The 15507-nt window shown below is 41.6% G+C and overlaps 1 protein-coding gene across 7 annotated transcripts in view; it reads right to left on the reverse strand.

Moving 5' to 3' along the window:
- Positions 1–2555: 2555 nt before the first annotated feature.
- The window catches only part of LOC311150826 (uncharacterized protein), a 32570-nt gene continuing 19618 nt past the window's right edge, over positions 2556–15507 (reverse strand). For 3 of the 7 annotated variants that reach the window (XM_084188371.1, XM_084188372.1, XM_084188368.1), the window contains 7 exons: positions 11476–11553; positions 9535–9603; positions 8241–9347; positions 7581–7682; positions 7405–7443; positions 7179–7220; positions 2556–6299 (listed from right to left, as the gene is read on the reverse strand). In XM_084188371.1, the coding sequence (XP_084044497.1) occupies positions 6292–6299; positions 7179–7220; positions 7405–7443; positions 7581–7682; positions 8241–9347; positions 9535–9603; positions 11476–11553 (1445 nt within the window). In that variant the 3' untranslated portion in view covers positions 2556–6291. The remainder of the gene's footprint in view (positions 6300–7178; positions 7221–7404; positions 7444–7580; positions 7683–8240; positions 9348–9534; positions 9604–11475; positions 11554–15507) is intronic. The other 4 variants (XR_014615142.1, XR_014615143.1, XM_084188370.1 and 1 more) reach the window with 4 other exon arrangements.

Below are 15507 nucleotides of genomic sequence, written 5' to 3' on the forward strand. Positions count from 1 at the left end.
ACCAAGATTACATTTATGTCATAGATTATGAGTGCATTTCACATTACTTTTGGGTTGTAATCATATTATAATGCTTGCATGAATATAATGCTGGAGTATACAAATATGTTCTACTGTCGGATACACCGGATAGCTGCAGTGAAATTTGTTATTTTACAGTGAGCCATAGTAGTACGGCCACAGAACAGTTATCAAAAATATAAACATCTTTGGTACGGCACACAAAAAAATAATTCGAAATTAGATGCTAACCATAAATTTGTGTCTGACGCTGGTTAGCTAGCATGCTAGCTAGCCCGACTGCTACCTCCGAAATAATAGATTACAACAACACCCGAGTTTAGTCTTAGTGACTGTCTTAAACAACAGTCCAAACAACATGTAGGCCTGTTAGAACACATTTATTATTAAATGTACAGGCAAATCACTACGGAATCATAGTCTCATGATTGAAGACTGCTGTATCTTTGGTGCTAACATTAGCAATGCTAGCTAAGTAGCTAACCCTGTTGCATCCGAAATAAAGTGTTTTCAAAAAAAATATCAACCAAATACAGCCTTGGCTACTGTCCAAGCAACCATCCAACAACACTGTAGGCCTATTGGAACTAATAAAAAATATGAATTTTACATGTCATTCACAACGAAAATATATGCTATAGAGTTCGCCAGCCTGTAGTCCTAAAACCCGGAAATAAATTACCTCTGGTTCGTTCATGGGGAAAGAATTGAATTTTGGAATAAACGCCGAAAATAAATTCTGAGGTTAACACAGGCTTTTTTAATATAGGTTTTGTTCTATGAGATGATAGCAGTCAATTAACATTACCTTTATGAATTATGAAGCCTTTATATTATTTGTTTTTTATTATTACATAAATTAGCTGATGAAGATTATCACATAAAACACAACATTTAAGATCTCCTAAACCTGTGTTCACCACAGACCTTATTTTCAGCGTTTATCCATAGGCTTTGTCCAACGAACCATGGCAGAGTTAGTACCTACAATAAATACACCATTACCATTTTTCTCTAATTGGAAAGGGCGGAATGCAATGGCTGCAATTTAGACCGTGATGGTGGAAGTGGTTTTGCCGAATGGAATCATGGGAATTTGAGCCTTGAACAACAGAAAAATATTGTAGCAAGCCAACTATAAATATCATACTGTAGGTTTTTGAGCATCTATTTAAAATATTTAAAGATGTTATTTGAAGACAACCAGAGCAACATATAGCAGGGAGTTCCAATATGATCAGAAATCTATAGACCGGTTATATAAATAGCTGAAAATGGCTGTCCATAATTAATTTTATTAGTTATCTCAGGGATCATACTTGAAAACGTCACAGAGAGAAGCAATTTCCGGTTGGCTCATGACTAAACAGTCAATAAACATGAAATCATAAAACTACACTAAAACTGTGTAGGACATCTCTAAATAAGTCATAATAACAACCCAAATGTTAAGTGGCGTAGTTGCCCTTTAAAGGTCCAATGTAGCCATTTTATCTCTAGATAAAAAAAAATGTGTTTCTCAAACACATCTTAATAAGAACTACTGCTCAAGTACTGTGATTGTTTTCAATTAAAATTGTCAAAAATAAACAAAAATTGCTTCTCAACAAAGAGCAATTTCTCAAGCAAGAATTTTGGTAGCTGTGTCTGGGAGTGGTCTGACTGGAGAGAGAACTAAAAACTAGCTGTTATTGGCAGAGGTTTGGAACTCTTTCTTAGTGATGTCCGCAGGCAGGGCAAAACTCCATCCCTCCAAAACAGGCTGAAATTTCAGGCGGTCTTTTCAAACAGCTCTTACACTAAAAGGGCATTATCATTTTCATAATTCACAGTATTATTCCAACCCCATAGTGTGGAAATACACTGAGTATACAAAACATTAAACGCCCACTCTTTCCATGACAGACTGACCAGGTGAAAGCTATGATCCCTTATTGATGTCACTTAATCCACTTCAAATCAGTGTAGATGAAGGGGGGGAGACAGGTTTTCCCACGCTCAACAGTTTTCCGTGTGTATCAAGAATGGTCACCACCCAAAGGACATCCAGCCAATTTGACAACTGTGGGAAGCATTGGCGTCAACATGTGCCAGCATCACTGTGGGACGCTTTTGACACCTTGTAGAGTCCATGCCCCAACAAATCGAGGCTGTTCTGAGGGCAAAAGAGGGGCGTGCAACTCAATATTAGGAAGGTATTCCTAATGTTTGGTATATAAGGTGTATATAGCCCCGTGTAGCTCAGTTGGTAGAGCATGGCACTTGCAACGCCAGGGTTGTGGGTTCGTTTCCCATGGGGGGCCAGTATGAAAAAATAAAAAATATGTATGCACTCACTGACTGTAAGTCACTCTGGATAAGAGCTTCTGCTAAATGACTAAACATGTAAAATATATATAAAATCACAAGCAAATCACACAATGTGCCTTTAAAGGGTACCTTGGTGAAGTGTTACCATGCATGGTATGGTGGACTACTGTGCCCATGTCAAGGTATTCCAATAACCAGTCACACAATAATAGATGACACCATGGTGTTGTCCCAAACCTTTATTGCAGCCCTCGAACAGAACACTTACAGCACGTGTCAAACTCATTCCACAGAGGGCTGTGTGTTTGCGGGTTTTCCCTCCTCCCTTGTACTTGATTGATGAATTAAGGTCACTAATTAGTAAAGAACTCCCCTCTCTTGGGTGTCTAGGTCTTAATTGAAAGGAAAAAACAAAACCCCGCAGACATTAGGCCCTCCATGGAATGAGTTCGACACCCCTGATTTACAGAAACTGTGACAGCTGTCCAACCCTGCACACAGAATGCATTTTCACAATAATTTAAAAACCTGTTGTTAGCCTTTACAGCAGGATACTATGTATACCTCTACGTAAAACATGTTTTTGAGTGTAAACCCCGTTCACATGTGAACTGCAATAAAAAATAAACACTGAGATTGTAGTGATGTTTTCGGTTACTGCTGGTTGTGGAATGTCTTTCCCTTGGAGTACAGTCCGTTCTGAGCAGCAGAACCCCAACTGTCACATATGGCTTTGAAAAAAGTTTAACACTTTCTTTAAAATTTTCATAATTAAAAAGGTTTGATCCTAAAAAGTGTATTTTTATTTAAAAATCTAGAACAGATAAATCTTGCAAAGTTTTGTATAATGTAAAATTAACACCACGTTAAAAATTCACATTGACTTCAAAAGTGTTAAGGAATAGAAAAATACCCACTAGTGTTATAGAAAAAAGACTAGATTGCAACCACTTGTTTTCTGGTCTGTCAAAACAAACCATTATTTGGTTTCCTCAGAGAAGATTAGTATTGCAGCATTTCCTACAGTCCATCACATTATCAGCATTATATCATCTGACAGGCCCCTTATTACCACAATGTATAGAAAACTGCTACAATGGAGAAACAAATTCAACAAACACACTCATCTGAATTCACAGAAACATTACAGCTTTGGAGGAACACAGACTAAACACACGACTGAGTTTCCTTGAAAAAATTAAATCATTTTTCTTTTTCGTCACCATACAGCCTAAAGTCCAAAGCACGAGCTAGCATCATCCTTGTAGTAAAAACAAACCATGACAACATCATTAACGACAATAACATCAATATTAAATACTAGCAAAAGTCGAGTTAGCTGTCGCTAGGACAGCGTGAGCAGGTTACACTGTCACGTTCCTTCTAGATGTACTACAGCATTTCTCTTTGAACAGTTGGTTTGGGGGGAGCGTCACTTCAATTGAGGGATGGGGGGCTGCACTGAAACACATGCAGAGGGACAATAAGAGGTGGTCCGGGTGTCTGCTAAATCAGCAACAATCATAGACATTCAAAAACCTTTGCTCCAAAATAAGCACTTAGCCTGGGCTTGAGCCAGTTAATATTCAAGCGAAAGTGGAACTATACATTTAGAGAGAAAGGGAACAAAAGTTTATGAATATTACTGACGCAGAATTATTATAATAATTTTTTTGAATGATGAATTTTGAATAATCATGTTCCTGTTGGACCACGTGTGTGTGTGTGTGTGTGTGTGTGTGTGTGTGTGTGGAGCAGATCTATTGGAGGACCTGGGACACACACTGCACAGAAGTCAGGAGCGCTCATTTTACCAGGAGACTTGGTTGGGTCAGACCATTACCCCAGAGCAGCTACACCCACACTGAGCTGCACCTAAGGGTTACTACCATTCTCTGAGACCATGCCCTTCCCGTCTCCAGGTAAAAATGCAGTTATCAGTTTCTCCCATTTGGAGTTTACTTCAAACCCAAATACAGTAAAAAAATAAAATTGTTAAAAAATGGGCACAAGCCTGGCTTGGGTATAACTCATTGTGTTCTGATAGATCCTAAGATATACAAAATATGTTCACCGTTCTGGCTAGAGGTATGAGTAAGTCAAAAACACTTTCAGTATTAAAGAAGTAACAGAGAGAGCGAGGTACTAGGAGTTGGAACAAACAAAACTACAATTTAAACGAAATGAGGACGAGTCTCAAACGCATCTTAAATGAGAACTACGGCTCATAGGATTGTTTTATAGACAGTCTATAAAATGCACACACAGAAACATACACTATATATACACAAAAGTATGTGGATACCCCTTCAAATTAGTGGATTCGGCTATTTCAGCCACACGTGTTGCTGACAGGTGTATAAAATCGAGCGCACAGCCATGCAATCTCAAACATTGGCAGTAGAATGGCCTTACTGAAGAGCTCAGTGACTTTTTCAACGTGGCACCGTCATAGGATGCCACCTTTCCAACAAGTCAATTCTTCAGATTTCTGCCCTGCTAGAGCTGCCCCAGTCAACTGTAAGTGCTGTCAGCACAATAACTGTTTGTCTGGAGCTTCATGAAATGGGTTTCCATAGCCGAGCAGCCTCACACAAGCCTAAGATCACCATGCGCAATGCCAAGCTTTGGCTGGAGTGGTGTAAAGCGCGCCGCCATTGGACTTTAGAGCAGTGGAAACGCGTTCTCTGGAGTGATAATCACGCTTCACCATCTGGCAGTCCGACGGACAAATCTGGGTTTGGTGGATGCCAGGAGAATGCTACCTGCCCCAATGCATAGTGCCAACTGTAAAGTTTGGTGCTCCAGTATGAAAAATGTATGCACTCACTAACTGTAAGTCGCTCTAGATAAGAGCGTCTGATAAATGACAATGACATGTTGTTTCGGACTAGGCCCCTTAGTTCCAGTGAAGGGAAATCTTAATGCTACAGCATACAATGAATGACATTCTATCAGATTCTGTGCTTTAACTTTGTAGCAACAGTTTGGGGAAGGCCCTTTCCTGTTTCAGCATGACAATGCCCCCGTGCACAAAGCAAGGTCCATATAGAAATGGTTTGTCGAGATCGGTGTGGAAGAACTTGACTGGCCTGTACAGAGCCCTGACCTCAACCCCATCGAACACTTTTGGGATGAATTGGAAAGCCGACTGCGAGCCAGGTCTAATCGCCAAACAGCAGTGCCCAACCTCACAAATGCTCGTGGCTGAATGGAAGCAAGACCACACAGCAATGTTCCAACATCTAGTGGAAAGACTTCCCATCGGAGTAGAGGCTGTTATAGCAGCAAAGGGGGGACCAACTCCATATCAATGCCCATGATTTTGGAATGATACGTTCGATGAGCAGGTGTCCACATACTTTTGGTCATGTTGTGTACATCTATACACATTCTCAATCATACACGTATGGAAGCTCACACACACTCACCAAACATCACCGGACTAGTCTGTTCACCTGCCAGCATAACTTCGCCTTAGATATGCAACATCTTGACGTGTAGACTCTCGTAATACAAAACTGCAGCTTTGAATCTTCACATTGAACAAAAAACTGGACATCCATGCTGATGAACTCGGCTCAGACGTGAAGTTCTTGTACCTCTGCTTGTTATACACAGGAAAGGGAAAACAACCTACATTCCATTAGCAAAAAGCTACCCTCACATTATCTACCTACATCTGTAAGATAAATTCATTGATACTTGCCATTATAACAAATGTAAAAAAAAAAATCATAGAAAAAAAAATATATATAGGGTAAGAGAAAAAGTACTAACAAGTTCTGGAAGATTTTACACTAAAGAAAGAAAAACAAGATTCTGATTGTGTGTGAGAAATGGGAGACAGTGAAGAATGCCGTGACAACGCTTTTCATTCTCTGGAGGTGGGGAAGCGTGGCTGCACGCGCTCAGTGGGATGCGATGTGGGCTGGTCCTCAATCAGTCAGACCGCAGGCTCTACGTTTCTATGGAAAGAAGATACTGACCTCACTAACTGACAGTGATGGAATAAAAAAGCAGTTATCATTCAATTTCATTCATAATACAATTTCATCTTGTAGAGAAAATATTGACAACATAACACTTTACACAATTACTACATCATATAATAAAGAAATCACAGTACAATCTAACAGACAAAAACAGGGTTGAGGCCCTCTATTCAATCACAAGTCATTTAACAAAAATCCTCAAAAACAATATCAAGATATGTAAAATGCATGGAATGACTAGTAGACTCGTTAGTAGACTTCTGCGAGAGCCATTTTATAAGGTATGTTTCATAAACCAGCCTCAAGGGGGAGCTATAGCCTACACTACAAATAGCTGCACTGGCCTTCATTACGCACCACAAGGGAGAGTTAAGTCTACCTACCTTGATAGGATTAATCCACTGACTACATGTGGCCTACACATGTTAGAGCACACGCTACCTACTGATCACGTGTCCTCACTGGCATGGCCTTCAAAGTTGGGAATATCTTGTTGTACAACATACAAAGACTGGCTATTTTTGTCTGCTGTGGAAACATTCCCAAAGGTCAGCCTCACTGGGAAAGCTGGGCTTCTAGTGACACACTTTCCTAGATAGCATAAAACCATACTGTATGATACTGTACTGCTAGTTAAATAGCCAAAGGGCAAACTATCTATTAAACAATGATTATGGACTAAGTACAGTAGGCCTGCATTCAGCTGTGAAATGTTGATTCTATGAAATGATGATTCTGAACTTGTTGAATGTCTGATTCTAAACTTGTTGCTGTACAATCAAACAATAGAGTAAAAACTAATGAGAAGATGCGAACAATTGCGTTATGACAAGTTTTTAAATGAAAGTTTACCTGTTGGCTCATCTTCCATCTGTGCTTCTGCCTGGGAAAGCTCTTTTGTTGAAACAAAACGAAACAAACCAAAGTTAGAATTGAAAAACATGCTTCAACACTCTACAGAGCAGTACTACTGGCCATGCTTTCAGAGAACAGGGTCAATGACCACTATGAAAGCTTATACAGAAGAGTTGTTCATAGTAATAACATTGAACTGAGTTAAAATAATCTTATCACCAACCTATCACCTCCTCTAGCTCATCTACTTCAGCTTCTTCCTCTGCAACAGAAGAGAGAGAGAGAGAGAGAGAGAGAGAGGAGGCACTGAAGAATGAAACGTACAGTTTTAACATCAGAATATTCTTGCCCTCAACTGAGTGGAGGTAATACGTACATAAAATCACACTCAACACGTACCTGCAAACTCTTCCTGAAGAGCTTCCTCCTGTTGAGTTTCTTCTGATTCTGCTTCCTCTGTTTGTTCTGAATCTTCTGCTGCTGCTTCTTCTACCACCTCTTCTGTGGAACAAAGGAACAAGGAATATTAGAACACTGTTTTTCAAAAGACAATGAATTACACCCTCACATTGGGAATTGACGAGTTCATCCACTAATGAGCAGAGATTTTAAGTTTAAAGTGTTATTAGTTGTATGTACGGGATATGCATGGTATACATCATCCAACGACATGCTTACTTGCAGGTTCCTTCTCAACAATGCAACAACAATAAGAAATAATAAAAAATGAGGTGACATAAGCAATGCAAAAAATGTATAGGAGAGACAGAAAAGTGAGTACCATATCCACTACCCCGAGATTAGATGTGAAAGGGGCCACTGCCCCACCTCTCTACATACATGTAGCTACTCTTATCAGATAAGATAATGTGTGCATACACTTCTGCAATGCAGCACCTGTTGTTCAACTGTGCTCGTTCTAAACTGTGTGAAGAGAAACGCCTCATCAGCAAAAACCGAGGCCTTGAGAGGATTTTCGGTTCAATACTTTCTGGACCCAGATTAAGCCTACCCCTGGACTAAAAACCTTTTGTTCTGTTCTGGATAATTTTTCCTTACCCTCCTCTGCTGGTGCTGCCTCCTCTTCCACTGCCTCCTCTGCTGCTGGTTCCTCCTCTGCCTCCTCCGCCTCCTCCACGGCCTCCTCCTCAACTGGTGCAGCCTCTTCTTCTGCGGGGGCAGCCTCTTCTTCTGCGGGGGCAGCCTCTTCTTCTGAGGGGGCAGCCTCTTCTTCTGCGGGGGAAGCCTCTTCTTCTGCGGGGGAAGCCTCTTCTTCTGCGGGGGAAGCCTCTTCTTCTGCGGGGGAAGCCTCTTCTTCTGCGGGGGAAGCCTCTTCTTCTGCGGGGGAAGCCTCTTCCTCAACAGCCTCTTCTACGGCATCCACTTCCTCCTCCTCTGCAGCAACTTCCTCCTCAACGGATGTGGCCTCCTCCTCAATAGCTTCTTCTGTGGGAGCAGCCTCTTCTTCAACTGGGGCAGCCTCTTCAGCAACCTCCTCCTCGACTGGTGCAGCTTCCTCCTCAATGGCGGCGACTTCCTCTTCGACTTGGGCGGCTTCCTCTACCTCTTCCTCAATGGGGGCAGCCTCCTCTTCTACGGATGCAACCTCCTCCTCGACTGGGGCAGCCTCCTCCTCAATGGTCTCTTCTACAGGGGCAGCTTCCTCCTCCACAGGGGCAGCCTCTTCCTCAACTGGTGCTGCCTCAACAACCTCCTCGAAAGGAGCAGCCTCCTCCTCAATGGCCTCTTCTACAGGGGCAGCTTCCTCCTCCACAGGGGCAGCCTCTTCCTCAACTGATGCTGCCTCAACAACCTCCTCGAACTGAGCAGGCTCCTCCTCAATGGCCTCTTCTACAGGGGCAGCTTCCTCCTCCACAGGGGCAGCCTCTTCCTCAACTGGTGCTGCCTCAACAACCTCCTCGAAAGGAGCAGGCTCCTCCTCAATGGCCTCTTCTACAGGGGCAGCTTCCTCCTCCACAGGGGCAGCCTCTTCCTCAACTGATGCTGCCTCAACAACCTCCTCGAACGGAGCAGGCTCCTCCTCGACAGCCTCCTCTTCCTCCTCCAGAATCTCAGGCTCTTCCTCAATGATTTCAGGCTCATCCACCTCAGGCTCTTCTTCCTCTTCAACCACCTCAGGTTCTTCCACAACCTCGGGCTCAAGCTCTGTAAGGAAGAGATAGCGTTAAGCAACTTAGCTGATAACGTGGATTTCCTGCCAAAACCAACAAAAGCATTTCCCAAAAGTAATATTTCGTTAGAAAATGACACTGGGTGATAAAGGTCTATAATATTGGTTGACTTTTTCCCTTTTAAAATCCACAATTTCAATGTTGTCTTCAAGCTTACACACCTGGTGGGGGAGCAGCAGCTTCCTCTGCTTCTATGGCCTCGATCACTTCTTCAATGGGTTCTGGTGCGGCTGAAGCAAGGGGAAGTGGGGAAAGAGATAAGGGGTAGAGGGGAACAGTTAAGACCATCCTGATTGCAGTTGATCCTTTTACTTCAACTAAGGCATTATCTGGCATACTTCATCATTTTCCTCTTGCACAGAACGTTCCAAAAAGTATTCCTTAAAAAGGCACATTTAAGAAAGTGCTCTAATTTTACGAGGTGATTTTCCATGGTGTGTCAATAATGAAAAAAGTGTCTGCTCCGTCAATATATTATTTTAAATTAATTAACCCGTAGACCTACAGAATAGAAACTGCTGGCTTAAACCATGGTAGATATATGTATGGAACATTAGTTTGTATAATGTGACAACTGGTATTGGTGTCTAGTCAACAGTAGGTGCAAGCATGTCGTGTACATGTCGTGGGGTTTACACAACAGTGCCAGGTATGTGGCAAGACCAGCTTATCAGAGCCAATGGTTAAAAGGGTAGAGAATGGCTCATGCTCCCCCAACCAATGACAGCTCCTCTGGAGAAAATGTATAATCTCTACAGGTGGCAGACATGGAATCAATAGTTTACATGTACAATGAGTTTAATGGTTAGCTCGTGACTTAGATAGCCGTAGCAGCGTCGTGTGGGTGTCTGGTGGAGGACCCAGTTCTACTGAGGGTAAAGGTTTCATAAAGACCCTTTAAGGCCCACACAGACTATGATTTTAGCCATCTTACGCCACGATTCTGCTGTCCCAGAAAATGTCCACGTTATGGGCAAATTGTTGGACGTCTTGGCTCGTTCAGGGTGACAGGGTCTAGGTCTGCTGATTTAAGTACCACCATGTGCGGTTGTAGGTCCGAATTGTTTTGCCTTTATCGTGTAGTGTGTGTGGCTGGTGTTACGATCCGATTCTGGTGACTGGCCAGTAGGAACACGGCCGACACAGAGTATGCACACAATAATATGATTGTGGATAGTCATATTAATATAATAGTTTGATTTAAACATTGACATGCTTTGCAAGAAGAACAATTTCCGTAATAAACTTTTTTAAATGACATCTGAAATCAGGCTACCTGATGGGATTTTGATAAAGGCACAAAATCGGCAATCAAAATAAACGTTCTACCACAGCGACCATGTTATTTTTGGGAAGTCTATTTGATTCCGAGTTCAGACAAGTTTGTATGTGAAAACCATTTCTAACTTCACTCACGCATAAGCATAGAGGGAGGCTTGCGCTGCTGGCACATGCGCAGATCAAATACACTACTGCAGTTGACGTAGCCTACATCGGCTGACAGCCTCGCAAGCCTATCGCAGAATGTGATGACAGAACTGAAGCAAATCGTACAATGTGGCCAGGTTGATATCAAGATTTTTAAATTTGCTAACGTCGCACAGTGTGACATCTAATAATCATTAAAGACGGAATCAGACATACAGTGTAGGAAGGCCTTAAGAGCTTGTGACGTTCTAGTTGGATGCCATTTTGTCTAGTCAAGCCCACAGTTCAAATTAAATGAGAATAGTGATTAATAACTTGCATGTTTAAGCAATTAGGATACTGCATAAACGTCTGACAAGGGGAGGTTGTATGAAATTGTAATGATGAAATTAAGTAGTAGGCTATGTTTGAGTATGAAAAAAATGACCACTGGTCACATTCTTAATGTACAGAAGAGAACAGTGTAGTAGATGCGTTTGTTGCATCTGTATCGACTCAAGGGACATGCACACCACCGGTGCTACTGGGGCCTTCTCCTGTGGGTGTGGGTATAGAGTGCGTGTCATTACACACACACTTCCTCTCATGAGATTTACCATCACTACAGTTAATACAGGTTGTGTGTGTGTGTGTGTGTGTGTGTGTGTGTACGTGTAGACCAGCAGGAGTTGTACCTTCTTCCACAGGTGCTGCAGGGGCCTCCTCTGGTGCTGCATCTCTGGTAATGATGACGGTAGCCTTCTCTTTCAGTCCTGAGGGTTTTACAAGTGACGTAGGTGGTTTAAGGACGACATGGCAACAACTCTTGTTCAGGAGAAGTGCCTTTACTACAACTCTATATAATGTATACTGTATTTGGCATAGTAATATTCATGTATATGGCTAGTAACAATATAGTAATTTACATAGAGATTTAGGTCTAGGTCATATGCATAAACGTTTAGAAATTAACATAATTAAAAACAAAAATATAACTTTTAAAGACTGATTTGGGTTTACTTTTGCACTTAAACACTGAATTGGTATTGTGTTCCGATATGCTGTGAAAAGGTGAGGTCTGCAGTGCTAAGAGAGAGCAAGACAGGGGAGCAAAGAAGAAAAAAAAAGGAAAGAGTATTCCAATAGAAACGACTGGGAGGGAATGCCTACGTGTATGCATACCATTGGCCATTTATGTAACACCAAAGTATCTTATTGAAAAGTGTGAGACAAGTGCACTTGATAACAGGAAACCTTCAAGAATCCAGCAACTTTATTAACAAAGAACACCCACATAGCTGATCCTTTCAAATCCACTTCGGAGTTCCATCTTCACCAACTGCAAAATAAATCATTATGTCCTATTTCTACACATTTCCTGTCTAGCGACTCTATAAAGCTATATTTTCTGATGTAAATTAACACATAACTAAACCACATCTGATTCTAAGCTTATAGCACCTTGCTGTCCACTTGGCACCTTTCCTTGTCAAGTTCATACTTCTATAGAGGACAACATTATGATTTTTTCACAAGTAGGGAGTGGCTAAAACTCTATGCACTATACATTGCGGAAATGGCTGTCCTGCACAGTAGGGGGTTTCATACTCCCATTCGCAGGGGTCTGTCACTGGAGATCTCTCACAATTCTCCTGAATCTTTTAACATCCCGTGTCACCAGAGGGAGTGAATGATCACCAACATCAGTGCAGGTGTGAAGAGTTTAGCATCATTTCCGGACCCCCTTATCAGACACCTTGAGCTTTTTAGCAGCAGCTTTGGGGGACTTTTTACTTTTGGCGTTTTTGGGGGCCTCCACCTTCTTACCCTCCACCTCTTTCCCTGACTTCTTGTCTGGCTTTGTCACATTCTTCTTAGCTTTCTTGCCCTTCTCGTCCTTATTTTCTCCCTCCTTCTCTTTCTGCTCTTTGTCTCTCCTAATCTTGCCCTTCTCAAACTCCTCCTTCTCCATCTTGTCCTCCATCCTAGCTGCCATCGCCACCTTAGCCTTCTTTGCTGCCTCGTCCCTCGTCACCCCTGGGACCTTCTCCTTCTCCCTGGCCAGGATGTTCCTCACCTCGGCCAGAGCCATCTTGGCAATCTTTTTGGCCTCCACTCGATCATGGATGATGGCCAGCTGCTGTTTCAGGGCCTCCCTCAGCTTCCAGCCCACGTCTTTGGTCAGAGGGTTTTCTGGGACACGAGAATACCGTTTAGCGGCTTTCACCGTTTTTTCACTGCCAGGCTGCTAGGGTCACAACGCAAGCATATTGCTGACCACACTTCAAGCGTTTAGTAGGTTGCAAAGCACCATGGGTAATTGGATTTGCTGACTGGGAATGTTAGGATAAGTAGCATCTTTCTGCACTTTGGAAAGGTTTCGCTAGAATTCACCCTGTCAATATTTAAAGGTGTATAGGGGCATGATCTGACAACAAAGACAACGTCTGTGGTCAAACACGTTTTACTACACGGATGGGATTCAGTTGGTCCAACAGTTATATGATGTTGTCCAATATTACAGTCAGCACACCACGCAGACATGGTGGATTTAAATTATTTCATACAAAATACCCTATAACTACAAAAGGGGTAGTCAAATACAGCATGTGGCTAGAAACCAATTCATGATTGTATGCCAAGAAGCAGTAATATTTTTTCAGAAATTCAAATTTAATTCTACTAGTACACTTAAATTCAAAAGATCACAATATAGTTATTAGGGTAAGCAAGACCTTTATAGCTCAAACTCTACTGCACACTGGAACCCACACTGTTCCTCATGCAATACCTTTTTTGGCTTCTCTCTTGGAAACACGTCCTGGATTTTCATCTGAGGTTTAAGAAAACAAAAAGTTAAAATACGGATATAGTCTCAGCAAGACTGGTGTATCTGCTTGGTGCTCAACCACCAATAGGAATAGCCGAATCACAGCTTACCTATGGTAGGGGAGAGCAACCATTACAACAGAACAAAACCAAGCTCAACCAATAACAGGTGGAGAGAAGTCTTGTACCTCACTCAGCTTTCATTGACACCATTGGCAAGCTTACCCATAGGCAAATATTTATTATCCAGTAGGGCTAAGATTTTCTCTCACAATCTAATAGTAAAGCCTTTGACATACAGCTTTCGGAGTATTGGTAGTAAAAATGCACACAGAATCTACTTGGGCCACCCCTCATCTGGCATTGCCAAATAGCAGCGGTGGGTGAAGTCACAAAGTCAGGGGCAAATTCAGTACGAATTAATACAACTAAAAACCAGCCAGACCTTAAAAACAGACTAAGTTACAGGTCCCCCCAAAAAACTAAAATGTGCATGTTGATAACATGGAAAAGCAGACAAAATGCTACAACGTATTTTGAGAGCATGGACTAGACAAACTACAAAGCAATCTGGACACTCATCCACAACAAAGTACCTTCTGTCTCAGTAGCCGCCTCTTTTTTCTTGACCTTTGTTTTTGGAGATTCTGGTTCGATTAAGTCGGCTAAGAAAAAAATTAAATAAATGACCAACGAAAAATCAACACCAATTTAGCAATGTTAAGACTTCAAAACTTTAGCCGAATATACAGGTTTCTTTAACTAGCAGACCTGCTTTCCATGAATGGAATGCCATGCATTCACGCATCTGAAAATAGACATATGGTGTAGTCGGCTACTCAGAGCTTCTTCAAGTTTTACTCTCAGCAGAGAATAAAAAAGGGAGCAGGTTAAGTACCTCTGTGTCTCGCTCTTTTCCGATCGCGTCGAGGTTCATCTGATATTTTTCAAAAGGAACATGGCATTAGAATCTAACAATCCAGTGACCATTACTAATGAACAACAGGCAAAACTCATATCCAAAAATTATCAGAACAAAATTTGACAACTCTAAACATGCACATGCCAAACCACAAAGGCGGACAGATGCTACCATTCAGGGCTCTACACTGACCTTGTTTTACAAGGAGCACGTGTGCGTCTAAGTTGAAAAATGTAGGAGCACAAATAAAAAATATTTGGAGGTAATAAAAGTTAGAATCCTTAAATTTGTCTAGGCGCACCAAAATATAAATTCCAGGTCACACAGCAAAATATTTAGGTGCATATGCAAGTAAAATGGCCGCACTGTGGAGCCCTGCCACACATTCACGATTGCATAGTGCTTACCCACACCTCCTATTCTGATGGTTTTATTACATTACTTGTAAGAGTATGACTTGGAAATGATGACCATGCGAGTGTGACATGACTGTATAACTAATTTTACACTTAATCAATACATTTAGATTCATATTTGTCAATGGTGCCAAAGACCAATCAACTAAAACAATAGATGGTAGTTGTAATGGGAATATTTAAGATTAATAAAGTTAATATTCAGTTTAGAGTGATTAACAAAATGTTTAGCATATTTATATATATTTTCCCTTTCTGTAATACACATGATTTCCAGTGTTCTGTTTTTAACACTCTGGTTGGTCACGTGTTATGGATTAAACTCATATCTGTTGATAGTGATTGGAGGTACAATGACTTAGGACACTGATTATTATTGTATTCTGTGAAACACTGAATCTGTAGCAGCTGACAAAGTCACTGCCTTTTGTTCTTTCCTTCCTACAAGCCTCTTGGGCTAGTGTTGTTATCTCCCTGTTGCAACTTGTATTAAACCGAATTGATTTATGATTGACTTTATCTGCGACTGCACTTCTTCTGTTCACCTGGAAATACATTTC

This window comes from Coregonus lavaretus (assembly GCF_964263955.1).
Source record: "Coregonus lavaretus genome assembly, chromosome: 23".
Taxonomy (NCBI): domain Eukaryota; kingdom Metazoa; phylum Chordata; class Actinopteri; order Salmoniformes; family Salmonidae; genus Coregonus; species Coregonus lavaretus.